Source organism: Photinus pyralis, unplaced genomic scaffold (assembly GCF_008802855.1).
Source record: "Photinus pyralis isolate 1611_PpyrPB1 unplaced genomic scaffold, Ppyr1.3 Ppyr1.4_LG8, whole genome shotgun sequence".
Taxonomy (NCBI): domain Eukaryota; kingdom Metazoa; phylum Arthropoda; class Insecta; order Coleoptera; family Lampyridae; genus Photinus; species Photinus pyralis.
The window spans coordinates 11,844,428-11,863,854 of NW_022170819.1; the positions used below are offsets into that span (position 1 = coordinate 11,844,428).

Below are 19,427 nucleotides of genomic sequence, written 5' to 3' on the forward strand. Positions count from 1 at the left end.
ACAACAACCTGGCCGTACCAAATCGTGGATCAGTTCACCAAGCAGTGGTTCTCTACCACACTACCCTTCTTCATAAAATAGCGTAATAATTTTTAGGGAGTATTGTACAGGGTGTCCCATTTTCAACACTAGGATCTATTAGGGGCGAAAATAAAAATGCATATTTTACAAGTTTCTTTACAATGAATGAGGAATAATCTGGCCGTTTCAGAATAAGCATACATGGTGGGGAAAAAAAATTAATTAACCTAACCCAATTTTTTTAAAAATGGAACACCCCATATATTTTAATCTAAAACAAAGCTAAGACTTAATTTGAAAAGTCCTGCAATAATAATAATACACACAAATCAGAATAATTTTACTTCTTTATCTACAGTTTCTATAAATTACCTAAGTTACAACTCATCCGCTCCAGAATATTTACCACCACGCTTCTGTTCCTTTTTCGATCCATACGAGGCTGGGCAATAACAAGCATTTTTCTGGGCATCAAGATAGGCCTTACACCCTAGTGCCATTGTACCAGTAAACAAAATTTTCGCTGCACTTTTACAAGCTACAAATTACATTATGAGGATTATCGATTTATTTTCTATTCAAACCTTTACCTGTCACCATATTTCCACCGAGGTTCTTTTTATGACTATCACAGTACTGATATAAACAACGTTTGAATTCTACATCACACACTTCCCTATTTGAATTACATGTATCGTAACAAAGGTCGTGAGCATTACAACATTTCGACATTTCCGCAATTGGTAAAGAATTGGGGTCAATTTTTAACCCTAGTGCTCCACAGCCATCTGCCTTTGGCACGTGATTCCGATGCGGTTTCGGTGCAACCCCTGCAACAGGCAAACATTGTAAAATGACCTCCTTGGCAACCTTGTAAAACCTTCGACTGGACATTTGAATACGCAATTCTCCTCGACAGCCGCATCGAAAACATCGTGTATAGTTTTAAATTGCTTAGCTACCGTGATAACGTTTTTCATAACATCACCAAAAACATTTTCTGCTGCCAATACTGCGTCCCGTAAATTTTCGAGTACGCCCGACCCATAGCCCGAATACGCATACACTAAGAATGTTAACCCGTAAATTAAAACTTTCACATAAGGGATTTCCATTGGGATGTTCAGCTTTAACACCTTTCATGCTTTGATAGAATCACGGACTCTGACGTAATTATTTGAGGGCTTGCGGTATGAGTTGGAGTTTTTTCATTCGCGATTTGTGACGAATCGCACACGTAGAGATAAATGAAATTTTTAAAAACACAAAACCCTGGCAAAGGCCAAAGCCAAGTTTTTCTATAAGTAAATAAGAAGTTATTTATAAACAACCCCGCTTCCCACCCATGGCGTCCAATCCGATTCGTGAATCGCGATCGAACTGTTACGTATGAAGTAGTGTTAGTGTACTACAACTACAGTAGGTATGTTCTAACTAAAACCGACATATTTGTTATACGAAATACGAAGTTACTTTTAAAGAATTAAATGGCCAAGTTGTTATCTCTCCTCTAACAAACACTCACAAAATACCTAACTTCTTTATTAAATGAAACCATTCAGAACATTACATCTTTTTCGAACAATGTCATAGACGCTATCTTATTATTCATTCGTGATTCGACTGAACTTAACTTCATAACATTTACAAAACAGTGTTGTCACTTTTACATGAAATTAAACAAAGCGTTGTTGCCAACAAACATCTCTTACAAAGTCATAAAAACAATTCAGCATCGTGTTGCTGACACATTCAATAAAATTTTTATCTGTAATAAGTTTCACCCCGTACATATACCTAACATGCGACAATGTACATAATTTTGAGACCTGGCAACCGCGCGATTTTTTAGAAGAAGGGGAAATTTGTCTACCCCAGAAGCTTTACTTCTTTGATCTCCTTACAGAGGTAAAAAGAGTTTGAACCGAACCGACAAATTTAAGCGGGGCTTAGCTTAAGCGTTGCTTAAAATCCATGGCAACCATTGTCTCAATAATCGTTGTCATGGATTTTAAGCTAAGCTTTAATTTGTCGGTGCATACGGTCATAAGAGTCTGCAGTCTTGAAGAGCACGCCGAACGCTTCATACAGCCATCTTGGTTTGAACTCTCCGATAGAGGATATTGTCTAGTTTCTTTTTTTTTATTTAATAAATTTGTTTGTGTTGTGTTACATTTTACATTAAAAAAATAATTTTTAATTTTTCTTTTTGAAATTGGCATAACTTATGGTTATGTTTCGATGATGTTAGCCAAAAGTTTAATTTATATATAAATGTTTTCGTTTAAATTTGTGGAAATTGTGAAGTTTTTTACCGTGAATCCCAGAGTTGGGAACACTGTAACCAAAGTACTTTACCAGTTTGCCCATTGCTCTAGTCTAGAACAGTAGGTACTACCTATTACCCATATTATCCTTTGAAACGAAATGTATTAATATCCTTAGGTATACCATTGTTTTTATTCAATGGGCATACTCAAAAGTCTAACATACGAAAACTTAATGGTGCTAGATCAGTAAGATGGAAAACATCCAACTTTTACTCTGAATTCTCGGGGAAGGTGGGGTGGAACATATGAATTTATAAAAAAAATCTAAATCATGGCGCTAGAAAAAATTGTCCAGATATTTCAGTGGATTTTGTTGCGTCCGAAAGCTCTTGTCTCTAGAAGAAGAGGCAAATGAATATTTTAGAATTTAAGCCATTAGTATAGCAGGTTTTGTTTTCTATAGTAAGTAAATTAAAACGAGCAATTTTTAATTTTGTGGTAATTCACCCTTATGGTTAGGCAACACACCTTTACATCTGAAACAAAAATATGATATGCTCTGTATATAACCAATCGACCGTTGCGCAGATGCCCAATGAATAAAGAATACCAACAATTTACGTGAGACCCCGATGGCTTTTGCAAATGGCGGACAGTAGTTTCCTGTTCCAGTGGCGTACCTACCTTACAGTTGTAGAAGGATATAATTATACAGAATTTTCCACGAAAACAATCTAAACCCCCATGTGTCTACTCCGCCTATGACTTTTGTTTAACTAACCTCAAACTACATTCCGATAAAAAATTTGTAAATTTACATGTACTATATAAAAATAATATTGGTATCAATACTTACACATGAAATCTAATTCCCAAACTTTTATTTTTTTCCGTTTTGGAGCAACCACAAGCACAACAACTAACCATTATTTTATGTCACTGCAAAAACCACAACAAAAATGAGTCATAAGTGGCTTTTGCAAATGGCCGACTTCCGTCCCACTCTCTCTTGTATGCAACCTGAGTAATGCTCCTTCCGGTATTCTTTATTCATTGCAAATGCCGAATACTAGGGGATTTTCGTAACGAAGGTAGGGGAGAATGGAGAAGATGGCGACGTCGTCGACGGAAGGCATCGCGCGTTCCCGGTTTTTATTCTTGATTATTTTGGTGGTGGTTTTTGAAGGTGTATTTACAGGTAGCACAGATAAAATACTTTATTTTATCTGTGCAGGTAGTAACCATTTTATTCTTTATTGTACTAGCTATTTAATCATTGAATTTCTTGCCACAATTTGATATTATTTACATTTTGCTGATTTTGCATAAACTACGATACCTGAATCATGACGTACTCCATGCCTTTGTTTTGAGTATCGTTAGATGAATCGTGTTTGTTATACTGTACAGCTGATTATGCCATTATTTTATTTTATCAAGTATTTATTTCTGTATTCACGAGGAGTTGATTATCAGTGCGATGTTGCTCTGTCCGATTGATCCGTAACTATTCCGTGAGGTAAGTACCTAATACAGTTTGATTGTTCGCTGTATCTGTTACTTTCTGATTCGTGCCGCGCCCGCGCTGCAGTTCTTGTGCGTTACCTATACGAAGGGGGGCTCTCTTATTTTATGTTGCGATGTTTGTGTGTGCGAGTGGTTCATTCTGTCTCCGTGGAGTAGGTACCTAATACAGTTCGATCTTTCCCCGTGTCTGTTGCCTACTCGTCTCGTGCGGTTTTCAGTTCTTAGCATCTTAGCAATACGAGTAGGGGCCCTCTCATTAACATTTCTACTATTTAAAATACGTTCTGCTTGAGCGATAATCGATTGTCATATAAATACTTGCTATTGCCATTCTCACATGTACCTTTCGTGTTAAATTAAATTATGTTAACGGAAGACTGGGTAGAGCCACACCATTTACATGTTTCCTATGTACATGCAATTTATTTATTTGACGAGTTGTGTTATCTCAATTGATCGTTCAGGTATTTTGATGTGTTTTTGTACGAAATTGATTTACCTATCATGTTTTCCACTGCATTTATGATGTCTTGTACATTTTGTTTTTAGGAACTTGTTTAATTGCATTTGATTTGATTATCTGATTTTTATCATACAATTTGAGATGTTTTATTTATGTGTATATTCTCTTACATTTTATTGCTGTAGGTGATTTATTTCATGTATTTGTGTGGCCTATGCCAGGATTTTAGTCCCGTAGAAGGTTTTCCTGGCATGGTCTTGTTGTGTGCGTTAATATATTTATTTGTTCTGGTCATTTCTTACGCACAAAAGTTCTCTTTTATTTAATTCCATTCCCGATTGTGTCTCACGTCACATAAAAGAACCGATTACACAACGTAGGAGTCCATTCGTGCCACCCATATCGAGCCGACTGCCATCCACATTCAAAAGTGCCGCGAAACGTCCATCGTTTCGACTTGAACGGTAGGTGGCTTTGCTTGTAGATTTTTGCCAGAGTGGCCAACGGTAAGTATAGGGTAAGTAAGTAACGGTTTCAACCACACACCATTTATGGTCCATAGACATATGAGATGTCTATGGCTCTGCATGTGTTGTGTTATACAAATATTTGTGCTTAATGGCGTTTTGTCTATCGCCCCACTTTTTTTTGGTACAACTCCAAATTAACTCCTTATACCTATGCATGGTTTCTATTTTCGTTTTAGTAGCAAGCAATGCATAAAACAATTGACTTATTATACCTAGTAGGTATATGTTTCTTGTATCATTACACAGTTGTACATAAAATACGAGTAATGAATAAGTTACAGTGTCAGTGTATGACAGTGATCACTACCCTCTTCTTACTAAACGCACTTCTTTTGATAGGAGTTGTAATAAAGTGGCAAACCAGTTTGAACAAATCCGACAGAAAATATCGAAACTTACCGACGAGCCCTGCCGTTGAGAGGCCCCAATTCGCAGTCAAAATAGTGACATTTGACAACGACGTTGACGATCACTGTGGCGGCGCGATTATAAATTCTCGTTGGATTGTTACGACAGGTCATTGTGTAGGCGTGGTAGAGTCCTACGCGACGAAAAAGATGATAACATACGTGGCGACTACATTTAATGAGGTTGTGAACGAGGTTGAAGTGGCCATACGTCATCCAGAATTTAACAGTAGCACTTTAGATGCCGATATTGGTCTACTGAAAGTTGTTCAACCATACGAGGCGGGAGTTGCTGTTCAAGTACCACGCAGTGACTATAAGTATGTAGTGAACTCTAGTGTGAGTGCTGTGAGTCTCGATGAAGAAATTACCGAGGTTATAACGACTGTTGAAATTTTCAGTCGAAGATATTGTAGTAATTTGCTTAGTGCGACCTGGAAGTTGCTTACAGAATCAATGATTTGTGGTGGATTGTACACAGGGGAGAAGCCCGATTGTCTTTATGATACTGGTAGTCCCTTAGTGGATGGCAAAGTGTTAATTGGCATTATTTCGTGGGGTAAAGGTTGTGAAAAGGTTGACATACCGACAGTATACACTAAAATTCCACCATTTGTAAAATGGATAACAACTACAATTGGGGATGATCGTTTAAGTACTGACCAAGTAAAATAATTAGAGGATTCCATTCATGCGTAGGTATCATATTGAGTTGTGTAGATTTCTGAATTGTGAATATAAGATTGTTACACATAATAAACAGAATCGTAAACACTACTTTACTTGTGTATATTCAGGATGAGGTGATTATAAATCAGTCATTATAATGAAATAACCGGAAGGAGAGTCTTTTTTAAGGCGCCTATTCAATCCGAAGTCGAATGGACAAAAGTATTAATCTCATGTGCCGTTTAGTCTCCACGCTCGCTGGATTAAGTCCCTTACCCGCTCGTTTTGGTGATCTCGCAAGCCTCCGAAGATTATCCCGTCGCGCTGGTGATAAATCCCTTGATGGTGGACATGTCCAAATCTAATTTCCGCACGAACCATTTTCAATGCGTTATTTTGAAATATCTGCAGTCTTGAGATTGAGATGGAAAGTGAAGTAACGGTACATTCCGTCAGGGATTTCCTATTTTTTCGATTTTGTATGTAGGCGAGTGGTTCCTGAATACGGTTCTAGACTATAAATTCGTATGAAAGCTTAAGGCGCCGAGAAGAATGGGAAATGCCGAAATTAGCTAGCTTGACTTTGCATATCTCTCATTATTAAGCTTGCTGGGTGGCTTGTCAATTGTCGATTTATGTGTGTCAAGAAACCTTATTTGATGCAAAAACCAGTTTTAATTGATGGACAGGGATGGAATTAGGCGTGAATTACAAAATAATAGTTGTAAGAATCAGGTTGTTGGTAGAGAGCCGTGGTCCAATGTGCGTTAAGCCATGGTAGCGATCGCGTCGAGCGATTAAAAAAGTTAAATATGGGTTCCGATTCCGCACTACTTAAGTAGAATTATTTTTTAAGGGTTCCGGAACCGGTTCCGGTATTGTGGTTTCAGTGATTTTCGGTTCCGGTTCGGACTCCAGCTTCTTTTGGTTTTTAAAGGTTCAAACATAAATAAATAAAATTATTCTACAAAAATCGCTTTGTGAACAATAGAATAGCTTTCCTCACACGCTCTTCAACCCTTTTACGGGTTTTGATTCATTTTCGGTATTCGTCACCCTAAAATATTTTATGTTTGTTTAGTATTAACGTTAAGTTGGTAGAAATTATTGTGCCAGCTCTGAATAAAAGTGAGAATTTTGATTTTTGGCCTTTAAAATTTATTTTTCAAACGTAATTTACCTACAAAGCAAGATTTTATTTTTGGTCAATAAAATAAGCAAAGGATTAGTAATCGGCGATAAGAAATGACAGCGGATGTGACTTGTTCTTTCCAGAAAGTATGATATCCTGACTCTAGAACTTTCCAGAATCTTTCCGTTTGCTATATATGCAAATTGAATTATGTTTAATAGAAGTTCCAATATCGACGCCAAAGCGATAAATAGTGAAATTCGCGTTGGTGTTGTTATTCGTATGTTATAATTAAGTTTGAATACAAGTGATAAATAATAATAACTGTTGAAATTTACGTTACATTATTCACCTCCAAGGTAATTCATGAGGTCTAAAATACTCTTCCATAAAGTTCTAGAAATCAATCGGCAATTAAAAATTATCAAACTCCTCGTGTGAGATCGAAGGGACTTCAAGCGCATTTTTCTGTGGCAGATCATTATTCTATTAGTCAGTTTGATTTCACCATCAATAAGATCTTGTACTCCCTTTGTCGGGAGAAGAAGCTTTTGGGCGCCCAAAGCCGACAACCCCTCGAAGACGCTCGCCTTGCAAAATGTGGTTAATTTCGCCCCTAGGAAAAAAAACAAAATTCCGTCACGCAGGAGTCATGCGAGTTTACAAGATCTTTCCGATGACACCAATTCGAAAACAATCGGACTGTACAAGAAGATAGGAAAAAACTGAAAAATCACCAGCTTAGTATAGCACGCTCGGAGATGGCGCCCAGATGTCGCTGACCACACATCATGTAACTTCCGTCTCTAAAGTTGTTAATTACACGGCCCCGGTAGGTACATGTACACTACCAGTCTTTCTACAAGCGTTCTTCTACGGGCCCGTATTTGCTACCAGCCAGCCAGCCGACCAAAGTGGGATTAAAAACTACCTTTTTACGAATAAATTTGCAAAAATGCGCAAAAAATCAAATTGTCGTTAACTACTTCATCTCCCTGTTATAAAAATGTACGGAGGGTGACTTTGTGGATGGACACTATTAATTTTGGTCAGAGCAATCAGGGGTGCGGAAGGAGAGGCGGAAAAACACTTGAATAAAAAAATTAGATTATTCAATGGTTTAGATATGGGAAGAGATTCCTGTGTCTATATTTAGCGCCCAAAATTAACTAATAAAATAAAGTCACTGTACCACTACGGAAGTAGACGAACCGTGCAACAGGGATGGTAAACTTTGGTTGCGAATGTGCGGTTTCTGTCTTTTAATTTTCTTACTCCTTGGCAATGTGCCATTCGGTAAATATAAGTAAAATACAGTCATAACACTATTAATAGCACAACCTACTTAACTATATAGCTAAATTCGCATCTGACTCTCACTTCATTAAATTAATTGCCTCAAAGCGTTCGGTGCGTTCATCACGTACTCGTTCTGTATGAATTAATACGGTCCAGTTAATATGTCGGAAGAAGCCGCGAATTCTAATTCATCACCTGCTAGTGTTTGTGCGGAATGTCAGCAACCGGCGAACTTAAAGTGTTCGGGTTGCAAACTCGTGTCTTATTGCTCTAAAGACCATCAGAAGAATAATTGGCAAGTGCATAAAACGCTATGTCGACCATTTGAGGTAAGACCCATCTTCCAGTTTCTGCACCTTTATCTATTGATACCGGGCCAATTACAGTTGCATTTTGGATAAGATATTGGAGGGTCTAGATTCGAGCTATGTAGAGTCGAGAGTACTTTCAATTCAACTCAATTATGCTTAGGTATGCCAGAAGAGCGAGTGTGTGGGTGATTATACCTGGCACATCTATTTTGATACAGGGCAATAACAATTCTTAACTATTTTTACTCTTACGTGCATTCTTCTTCTTTGAAATGTGAATGGGAACGACCATAAGTAAAGTTACATTTAAACAAAATGTCTTTTCCATTTTCTTGCTGCTTGTTTATAAATAAACCCAAAAACGACAGTTCTTGGTACCATACATAGCTTTCTGGTTCGTTCATAAAGATTTGTTTACCTGACCTACGGGGTGTAAACAATGCCATAGGGGCATACTTAGGTTATAATAAATAAATGCTGAGCAGCAACCAATCACTAGGTATCATTAATTTTTGTTTCCTTTTTTTTATTTACTATTATTTGCAATGTTATTGTATTCTTACACTCATCTATATACAAAATAAATGATTATTACTTGCAGTCACTTTGATAACACTTAATTTATAAGAGATCTCGCAACTCGGACGACGGCTGCATCGGAGATACAGTCTCGCAACTCGGACGACGGCTGCATCGGAGATACAGTCCTAGGTGACTGCCGTTCTATCACGCGACCTCGATGGCGGTACTTGCCCGACGACTGCTTCTTGTATCTTCCATTTTTGTAGACGAAGCAATAATTAACGTCTTCCTCTAGGATTGACAACACAGACCAATATTTCTACCCACATAGGTGTAGGTGCGATTTTAACTAAATTTTGATAGGTATAGTTGAAACGCCTGGAGTATGGGCTGTAGGTCTTGAATTAGACAAACGGATAATAAAATGTGGTTATAAATGTGGCACCACTGGAAGTACCTTGAATGGATTCGTACCGCCTCTAATTCAAGAAGATGCGGAAGAAAATTAGTACAGTGAATGTACGCTTTGTTTATTGACAACTGTTTACATAAATGGATGTTGACAGGAATTTGTTCTTGACGCCATATTAAAATGGTCTACAATTTCCTTATCTGCCTGAAGCGTAACTTTATTTTTAACTGTAGATGAATCCTCTCTGATATCAGGTAGCGATTTATACGTTGAATTTAAATTTGAGTTGCAGCGATTTAAGACGTAGAAGCAAAAGTAAACGCTCTAAATATTTTGAACACAAAATTTACCTTCAGTGAAGGTGTAGATAATGAAATAACACAAACATTTGCATATTCCGCTAATTGCGGTTAAAAGAAATAAAGAAATTATTAGAAAACAATTAAACCCCCGCATATGAAACGTGCCGTTGAGAAAACAAAAGCACGCTCATCAAGCGGTCAGGTCCGAAACTACCAAATTTTAGTCATGAATGATAAGTTGCCTATACGTCAGGACTACACGTCAGAGATCTTAAGGGTGGTTTCCTCAGGGTTTATAATTGAGTCTCTTTAGGATTGCGCGATTCTTAGTATAAGATGTACAGCATAGAAGTTTCTCCAAAATAGCGTTGCGCTGTTGTTTTTTGAGTCAATGGTTTCTCATAAATTTGTTGGTCTATTGTTTTGAAGTCCATGGTTGCCGGATACGGCAATGGCTGATTAATTAAGAGAAAATCGGCCGCGCCAGTCTGGCTGAGATGTATAGATATATAGCGTCAGTCTCTGATGAGTTGAGCTGGCAGGACTGCCGGAAGAGTGCTGACGCGATGGTTTCTGGCTAATTGCTTTATTGCGGGATTGGTAAAGGAAGATGCAGTTTATTGGTAGAACGAATAGAGGTGATGGCCGCTAAAGCCGATTAGCAGACATTTCGAAGGTGTGGTTGTGTAATTGGAAAAAGTGGGGATTAAGAGACCGTTTTTCGGAGCGCATTATGTGAATATCCGCGAAGTAGTACGATTAAAATTCAATGCTAAGCCACGGATGTAACACGGCCCTTTTTAAGTCCTACGTTCGAATGACCATTATAACGAATAGTTACAAAATGTGAACTTGTTAATTCAAAATTTACAAATATATGGGTTGCACGGACTAGCTTAATCGAATGGGAACTATGTGAACTTGCTTTATGATTGCTGCTGGTGTCAAAACTCATTTTTATGTACTCCTTGACATAGAAAAACTGAGAGCATGTGATCTCCCCTGACGTAGAAAATCTCTATCGATCAGGTCAATAAAAATCTTAAGCAATTTAATTCACGGCGAATAAAAAAAATACAGAACCAAACGTTTTACGTTACCCTCTACATATTTTTTTCCTGGTGTTGCGTCGATGAAATAGAAACTGCCTGGATATAGAATTCTCTTTGCTGAGTGTAGCCATAGAGTTGGTATATAGTTTAGTAACACATTGTATATTATTGATATAGTCTGTGGTTACGAATATGAAGTAGAAGTTGCGTTACCGTTTTTTACAAATTATGCATTCATGTTTTTGTTCAAGTAAATAAATATAAGTAAAGTACACTGTCTATTTCATTTATTACAATTACAACAATACTCTTAGGTCGAAGTTCGTATTTATGGTGCCTAAAGTTGATGGGAATAGGCCCTAATCCGCCTAGATTGAAAATATATCTTTATTGAATTGATATATCATTATCAGTCAGTCAAGGGACATACGATCTGTCGCATCGTGAACTTTTTAAGTTTTAAAAACCGAATTCGGTTATTAAAGTTCTTGCCATTCAACTCAGCTACTGTTATCCCGTTAACCGCGCGATCTACTTTTCGTCACCGCATTCCGAACGGAAGACTGGCACGTTATTGCGACCGATTCTTTCCTCTACCTTTGTATAATTTGCTATTTATTTTACCGAGTAGAATAACCAGGAGAATAACCGAAACGGACCCAACGCAACTCTTGCGGACAGCGTCGCTTCTCACCAAATCCGATAGCACCAATTCTTATCTGCTTTGTGTCTTCGGTTCGGCAAAAGAACCATCGAAGCACGTTCATTATTAATAAACTGACACGTGCCTACTATCCATACGAAGCGGTACAATGCAAATTTTACCCATATATAAAATTCGAAAAATTTAAACTGCAAAGCGAGCTCCCGTTACAGGGAGGCGCTAACTTAAAGACAGATGTTCCGGTTTAAAAATGAGAAACTCCTAAAAGACGAATGACCACGATACGTGTTAAAGGTAAAGTAAATTCATAATATGTTATTAAATGAAAGTTAAACCGCTCAAATAAAAAAAAATATTGCGGAGGTCAGGTGCGAGGATTTAAAACTGATTCACCATTTCCGGTAAAATGGACGTATTCAGTAACGTCAGCGTTAATCATTTGCCGTAATCAACTTTGCGGGCAGATAATCCGTTGTCATAAAATAATACCCTTACATTTTGATTGCGTAACATTGAGTATTACTTTAGATTTCGAAATCAATGCGGCCTTCCCGTTATGAGCCCGAATTCAGCATCAATCATTCTCTGTTCTATTTCGTGAGACCTACGCGGAGGTGATTCAGTTGGGCGATACAAAGGGTAGTTTTAGTCGCTGTATAACTAAGGTAAAGTTTAATTTTCTATTTCTATTCAATACAGACCAAGAATATTAGGCTTTATCAGAACAAGAAAAGAAAAAATAATTTGATTGTCTTCTTTTCCTGATTAAAGCCCTTACGAAAGTGGGTTGACTTTTCGTTTCGTTCAACATTTGGAACTCGATTAAAAATGTTAAAAGTTCTATTGGACTTCAAGACTAAGTCATAAAAATCTCTTAACTGAGTTAAACGTAAAGTTATTGCGAGTTGGTTCTAAAAACGGGGATGTTACGTCATTTTGCATCGTTAGTGTGAGGGGTTTATTAGATTAGTAAGTAGAAAAGTGTCCATTTCTAATGAGTTTAGGACGATCTGGTCACTGAATTATTCGATGAAGTTAATATTGATTTTTTGGAAGGCTGTAGATTAAGGCCGAACTTGATTGATTTTAAAATTTCTCACAGTATCGTTAGTTACTTCTTCTTCGAAAATGGAAGAGGCACGAAAGGGTATCGTGCAAGTATCATCAAAGTAACGTGATCGAAAGAGAGCATTTAGGACTGTGTCTTTAATACAACAGTCGTCCGTATTGCTAGGCGCCATCAAGTCGATAAAGAATTGGTCACCGGCGATCAGGAATAATAGTGGGAGTGACTCATGCTTTCTGTCAAATATGATACGCCAACTTTATAGATTTTTGTAGAAGCTTTTTGTTTGCTATATAAGAGATTGAATTGTGTTTAGTCTCAGTCTTAACAACAAGGTGGAAGTGATAAATAATAATTGTACTGTTATAAATCTTAAAATTAAATTTTTAAATATACGTTACAATACCCCTCTTTCCACGCTGTTTGATCAAAATATATACTTCTTTTCACTTTTTTCGCCTTTTCGAATATTGTGACTAGGTACCTATATCTAAAGCAATGTTTTTATAACGGTTACTTTAGAAAAACGAAATTTTACCCAAACATTAAACGATAAAAAACGGTGTTTAACACCAAAACATTGGCGCTAAAGACCTATCTAGTTAGTACTTAAATCCGCAATTATATGTTTATTTTTTCTTACTACACGTTTCAGATACAAACATCACCGGATCTGGGCAAGCACTTAATTGCCACTAGAGACATACAACCGGGCGATATGATATTGTGCGAGAGTCCCTTGGTTTACGGACCACGGCCCCATATAGTAGAAGCAGGACCTGTCCCTTGCGTCGGCTGCTTCAAGTACGATTTTGCCAGTTGTTCAAAATGAAAACGCTTAAGTTCACAGATTGATTATGTGCGAACAATCTCCTCGTTGTGATGGTTGCGGCTGGCCAGTCTGCCATTCGTCTTGTCAAGGGCTGAAAGATCCAACAAATCACGGCCTTGAATGTTTAATACTCGGCCTTCGGCCAGAGGGAGCGATCAACAATTTCCACGATTTTTACAGGTATAAGTAGGCGTCTTTTAGTGGAGAGATTTTGCATTGTTATGTTTTAGGCAGGATACTTTAATGGTTGTTCGCTGTTTGCTGCTGCAAAAGAAGGGACAGAAAAAGTGGGAGCAACTTATGGAACTGGAACCACATTTAGAAGCAAGGGGAAGAGGTACTGACGTATACAAGTAGGTATTTTAATCCCTTATTACCTCTTCCAGGAGCACTCATGTTTATGTTTCAGGAATGTGGAAGAACGAATTGTGAATTATCTAGAAGACAATTTCCTCAGTAGGTTAAAGGATTTGGAAAGGAAAGCTGAACGTGATTTGCTACCTGAAGCGTCTGCAAGCGTAATTCATCGCATCGCGGGTATTCTCGATGTGAACGCTTTGGAAATTAACCAAGACGCCGAACTGTCAGCAGTTTATCCGACAACTAGCTTATTGGAACACAGTTGTATTTGTAACACGTACCACGTCTTCGATGATGCATCACAGAACTATAAAATTACTGTAAGAGCAGCGGTACCCATAAAAAAAGGTGAACATATATCAACAATGTACACGCACGCCCTTTGGGGTACGCAGGCCCGCAGGGAACACTTGAAAGAAACCAAATACTTCTCGTGCAACTGTCGCCGATGTAAAGACCCAACTGAACTTGGAACTTACCTCAGTGCGCTTAAATGTATTGGAGTCGATGACAGACCCTGCGGAGGCAACCAACTTGCAATAAATCCCTGCGATCCGAATACAGAATGGGCCTGTGATAAGTGCGAGGTTAAACTTACAAACGATGAAGTCGCCTATCTCGTTAACAAAATTGGCGAGGAAGTCGATTACGTCCAACTCAGCAATCCGACCGTGAAGGAAATGAGGGAACTCCTAACGAAGATCCTTACCTTCCTACATCCCCACCACTACCATATCTACTCCGTTAAACATTCACTGTTACAATTATACGGTTACCAACAGGGCTACTTACCGAACCAGATAAGCGACGAGTTACTTATTAAGAAGTCGGAAATGTGTCGGGAGCTAATCGAGGTCACAAAAACAGTGGATCCGGGTAACGCCAGGTCGGTGGTAAGTTCTATGAAGCGCTAGCTTATTTTAGTTGTTTGCAGGTTAACGTTGTATTCAGGAGTTTTATACCACGAGCTTTTCTTGGCCAACGCGTTCTACGTTAAACGGAAGTGGCACGTGGAGGACAAGAAGCAGATGGTTTTGCTGGTTGAGGAAGCCGTAAGCGCTCTAGCGGAGGCCAAGCAGATTTTGAAAAACGAAAGTTCCGCCGCCGGCCAAAAACTACGAGCTCTGCTCGCCACGTCCAATAAGGAGTTGCGAAACTGGATGGATCGGTATAGGGAGGACATGGAGACGATCAAAAAGGAGATGAACGCTACAACAACTGTTTGATTGCTTTGTAATGCATTAAAATCTGTTTTTACCATTGTCTTGGTATCTTGCTTTTTGTGTACTACTTTCGTCTTGTTCTGCACTGGTTACGATGGAACCATGTGAAGCACATGCCCCATTGTATTATTCCAAAAAATCATCGCAGGTTGACGTTTGGGCAGTACTCTTCCCCCTCAGCGTCAGCATCCCAACTCCGCTCCTTCCGTCAGTGGTGTCCGTTGACCTTTTCTTTTTTCCTTTACCCCTACTGTTAGGCCACACATCTCACATCACGACAATGCTCTGTCTACAGCAATCGTGATAAGTCCATCGACTTCAACCGTTCTGTGTAGCCGCCGGAACAGAGTTTTTCGTGGAGGAGAAATGTGACAGGAGGCCGAGGTATCGATTACTGGTTCATGAACCATTTTGAAGAGCAGGTGTAGGTACTACGCCTACTTGTTTTGATTGTATCAATTCTTTTTTTAAATTTACATTTATTTAAATTTAATTTATTAAATTTACTTACGCTTCTCTTCGGTTTTGTGCAATTTTAATCGATAGGTCCGCCATCTTTTAAACTGCCATGAAGTTACTTCCACTTCCAGAATTCAAATTCTTTCCAAAAGTTGCGATCGCCTAAATTGTTTAAATGAATTATTTTAGTTGAATTTGTCAATTTTTGCTGCGAATTTTGAAATTTTGACGAATGTTTTCAATGTTTTATTTTTATGTGGACGTTATCGGATTGTTTGGTGCGTGTACTGACTTGTGTGCAAACTACCATTTTCTCTGTGATTGCAAATAACTGTAATCCAATGACTTACGACACCTAATGCCGGGATTGACCTCGACTCTCAACTGTAGGCTCGGATACCCCGGACGAGGGGCGAGTTACCTATCTCGGGCCGAGATTCTGCTATCAAAAATTTTTCGGTTTAGAATCTATGTGCGATATATGAGTTGTGATTAACATATTTGGTCGTTAGTTTGATTTGATTTGCATTAATTATACACACTAAATAATCAATGCTAAAGGGAAATTTAACATGCACACTTTTTTGAAGGCTGGAAACTGCTCGCCTTTGTAGAAAAAGGGGAAACCCGTTTGCACCGTCTCTAGAGCTTAAATCTTTCTTCACAGCCATCTTGGATTGAGTTGTCGCCGAGAAAGGATCGTATAGTTTAAGTTAAAAATGTGGAAATGGTCGAATTGCTGGATGTTTGTATGTAAATTAATACTTTTCGCCGTAAAGAGGCGGTGGACAGTGATGGGTAGCCAAAACTGTTACGACATCTCAACTTTACGCTTGCACGAGGGACAAGTTACCCGTCCCAGGGGTGTCACTCTGCTAACAAAAAACTAGTCGGTTTTGGATCTATGTGCGATTCAGTAATTCCCACATATCTTACCGTAGTTTAGATGTAATGTTCCATGTTGGTTAATTGGTTTGCAACCGGAATTGCAAATTATAGTCCATCATACAACAGTTTGGTGACCTTAGCCATCGTTACATGAGTGGGGAACCAGATACGGATCGCCCAATTGGTTATGTTCAATTGTTCCTTCCGGTTTTAGTTGTTCCACTATTTTAGGAAGTTTGGATCCTATTATAGAGACAATAGAATGTCTAATTTTTGATTAGTCATTGAGGTCGCCGACAATGTTGTACTGAGTATTACATGCATAGTAGGGTACGCAACATGTTATACTGTATTGTGTGTTGCCTATTTCTAACCTGAATTTTTGATACAACATGGAGGCTGGGGTCTTATTGTCGCCACTGTCTCCATAAAGTGATTGTATACAATGCGTTACTTATTAAATGCATAAGGTTAGTAATCTGTTGTTTGTGGTTATCGCTGTGCCGTAAGTTAATGTATTTTCAAAACGGTCAAACAGTGTCTCCAATCTCCATTAACTTCAACGGTACATGTGATTGATGTCAGAGAAGTATTATAAGGTACCTTTAGTGAAGTCTCAACTTTATATCAATGTCACCATGTGGAAGCTGAGATCAATTGGGAGCTTCGCAATCACTCTGTTAATGATCCTAATTGCCGATTGTTACATAACAACATGTTACATTTACAGTAGAACCCCGATTATCCGTGCTCCACTGGACCGAATGCAGATAATTGAAAAGCACGCATAATTCAATTTAATTTTTTTTCTTATATATGAAGATATGTATTGCATATATATGTAATAAAAAAGAAAAAAACCGAAAATGTTTATACAAAAAAAATTATCAAATCTAAAATGTTTACACTGAAAAAAGCGGAGATTTTTAGATAGCCATTGTTTTGAAAAACAGTCAGTCGATCAAGCCGACACTGAACTCGTTGACTTACCCTATACTTACCGTTGGCAACTCTGGCAAAAAAAATCTACAAGCAGAGCCACCTACCTTTCAAGTCGAAACGAAAGACGTTTCGTGGCACTTTTGAATTTAGATGGCAGTCGGCTCGATATGGGTGGCAGGAATGGACTCCTACGTTGTGTAATCGGTTCTTTTATGTGTTGGGACGTGAGACATAATCGGGTAGGGAATTAAATAAAAGACAGAACTTTTGTGCGTAAGAAATGACGAGATCAAATAAATATAATAACGCACACACAAGACCATGCCAGGGAAACCTTCTACCGGACTAAAACCCTGACATAGGCCACACAAATACATGAAATAAATCACCTACAGCAATAAAATGCAAGAGGAAATACACATAAATAAAACATCTCAAATTGTATGATAAAAATCAGATAATCAAATCAGATGCAATTAAACAAGTTCATAAAAACAAAATATACAAAACGTCATAAATGCAGTGGAAAACATGATAAATCAATTCAGTACAAAAACACATCAAAATACCTGTACGATCAATTGAGATAACACAACTCGTAAAATAAATAAATTGCAGGTACATAGGAAACATGTAAATGGTGTGGCTCTACTCCAGTCTTCCGTTAACATAATTTAATTTAATTCGAAACGTACATGTGAGAATGCCAATAGCAAGTATTCATGTGAAAATCGATTATTGCTCAAGCAGAACATATTTTAAATAGTGGAAATGTTAATGAGAGGGCCCCTACTCGCATTGCTAAGATGCTAAGAACTGCAATCTGCACGAGACGAGTAGGCAACAGATCGAACTGTATTAGGTACCTACTCCACGGAGACAGAATGCACCACTCGCACACACAAACATCGAAACATTAAATAAGAGAGCCCCCCTTCGTATAGGTAACGCACAAGAAATGCAGCGCGCCACGAATCAGAAAGTAACAGATACAGCGAACAATCAAACTGTATTAGGTACTTCCCTCACGGAATAGTTACGGATCAATCGAACAGAGCAATATCGCACTGATAATCAACTCCTCGTGAATAACAGAAATACATACTTAATTAAACAAAATAATGGCATAATCATCTGTACAGTATAACAAACACGATTCATCTAACGGTACTCAAAACAAAGGCATGGAGTACGCCATGATTCAGGTATCGTAGTTTATGCAAAATCAGCAAAATGTAAATAATATCAAATTGTGGCAAGAAATTCACTGATTAACCAAAATCAAAATAGTCAAGAATAAAAACAAGTTAAAAAGTAATCGTAAACAATTTACATAAAGCGCATTTCCACTTGCATTCATTTCCCATTTGTAAGATGCAACTTCTGTTAAAATCGTAAAAATCCGCCCACAAATATGAAAGATAGCGTTGCACATGGGCAATCCATTTTTGACGTGCTACTTCAAGTTCAGTTTATGAGAAGAATTTCATTTCAATGCTTTTCTAAATAAGAAAGTTGGAACTGCGCATGCGCAAACCTAAATTTTGAAACTAATGTAAGATTTTCCTTTGTTCCAAGCGCCTAAATATCAAATTTCACTTAAATGCTTCTATAGATAAAAAAAGTTGGCACTGCGCATGCGCAAAATAAAATTTTGAAACTGGCGGTATTTTCCTTTATTCCAAGCACCTATGTATCAAATTTCATTTAAATGCTTCCATAAATAAAAAAATTGACACTGCGCATGCGCGATACCAAATTTTGAAACTGGCGTTAGATTTTCCTTTATTCCAAGTGCCTATGTATCACATTTCATTTAAATTCTTCCATAAATAAAAAAAGTTGGCACTGCGCATGCGTAAAACCAAATTTTGAAATTGGCGTTTGATTTCCCTTTATTCCATGTGCCTATGTATCAAATTTCGCTTAAATTCTTCCATAAATAAAAAAAGTTGGCACTGCGCATGCGCAAAACCAAATTTTGAAATTGGCGTTTGATTTTCCTTTATCCCAAGTGCCTATGTATCAAATTTCGTTTAAATTCTTCCAGAAATAAAAAAGTTGGCACTGCGCATG

General features: G+C 37.9%; 3 protein-coding genes and 1 long non-coding RNA gene across 6 annotated transcripts; 2 read left to right on the forward strand and 2 right to left on the reverse strand.

The window, feature by feature from the left end:
* Positions 1–346: 346 nt before the first annotated feature.
* On the reverse strand, positions 347–1,165 carry LOC116177790 (group XIIA secretory phospholipase A2). The gene is made up of 3 exons (XM_031496900.1): positions 902–1,165; positions 612–851; positions 347–559 (listed from the first exon to the last, which is right to left on the reverse strand). Exons 1-3 carry the CDS (start codon positions 1,134–1,136, stop codon positions 399–401), a joined length of 636 nt encoding a protein of 211 aa, XP_031352760.1. The 5' UTR covers positions 1,137–1,165; the 3' UTR covers positions 347–398.
* Positions 1,166–1,324: 159 nt separating this feature from the next.
* LOC116177775 (SET domain-containing protein SmydA-8-like) lies at positions 1,325–15,102 on the forward strand. Of its 2 annotated transcripts, none has more exons than XM_031496883.1 (6): positions 1,325–1,444; positions 13,303–13,451; positions 13,498–13,659; positions 13,710–13,832; positions 13,889–14,725; positions 14,774–15,102. In XM_031496883.1, the coding sequence occupies exons 2-6, from the start codon at positions 13,366–13,368 to the stop codon at positions 15,063–15,065; spliced, it is 1,500 nt and encodes a 499-aa protein (XP_031352743.1). In that variant the 5' UTR covers positions 1,325–1,444; positions 13,303–13,365; the 3' UTR covers positions 15,066–15,102. The 2 variants fall into 2 exon arrangements, with proteins under 2 accessions (XP_031352743.1, XP_031352742.1); XM_031496882.1 differs by lacking the exon at positions 1,325–1,444 and adding an exon at positions 8,389–8,647.
* LOC116177783 (trypsin-like) lies at positions 4,670–6,122 on the forward strand. The gene has a single exon (XM_031496894.1). The coding sequence runs from the start codon at positions 4,997–4,999 to the stop codon at positions 5,891–5,893; it is 897 nt and encodes a 298-aa protein (XP_031352754.1). The 5' UTR covers positions 4,670–4,996; the 3' UTR covers positions 5,894–6,122.
* LOC116177795 lies at positions 14,112–15,720 on the reverse strand. 2 transcript variants are annotated; one of them, XR_004146752.1, is made up of 3 exons: positions 15,574–15,720; positions 15,098–15,499; positions 14,112–15,048 (listed from the first exon to the last, which is right to left on the reverse strand). It is a non-coding gene; the product is annotated as an uncharacterized LOC116177795 (long non-coding RNA). The 2 variants fall into 2 exon arrangements; XR_004146753.1 differs by having other exon boundaries at positions 14,112–15,057.
* Between the last annotated feature and the right edge of the window lie 3,707 nt (positions 15,721–19,427).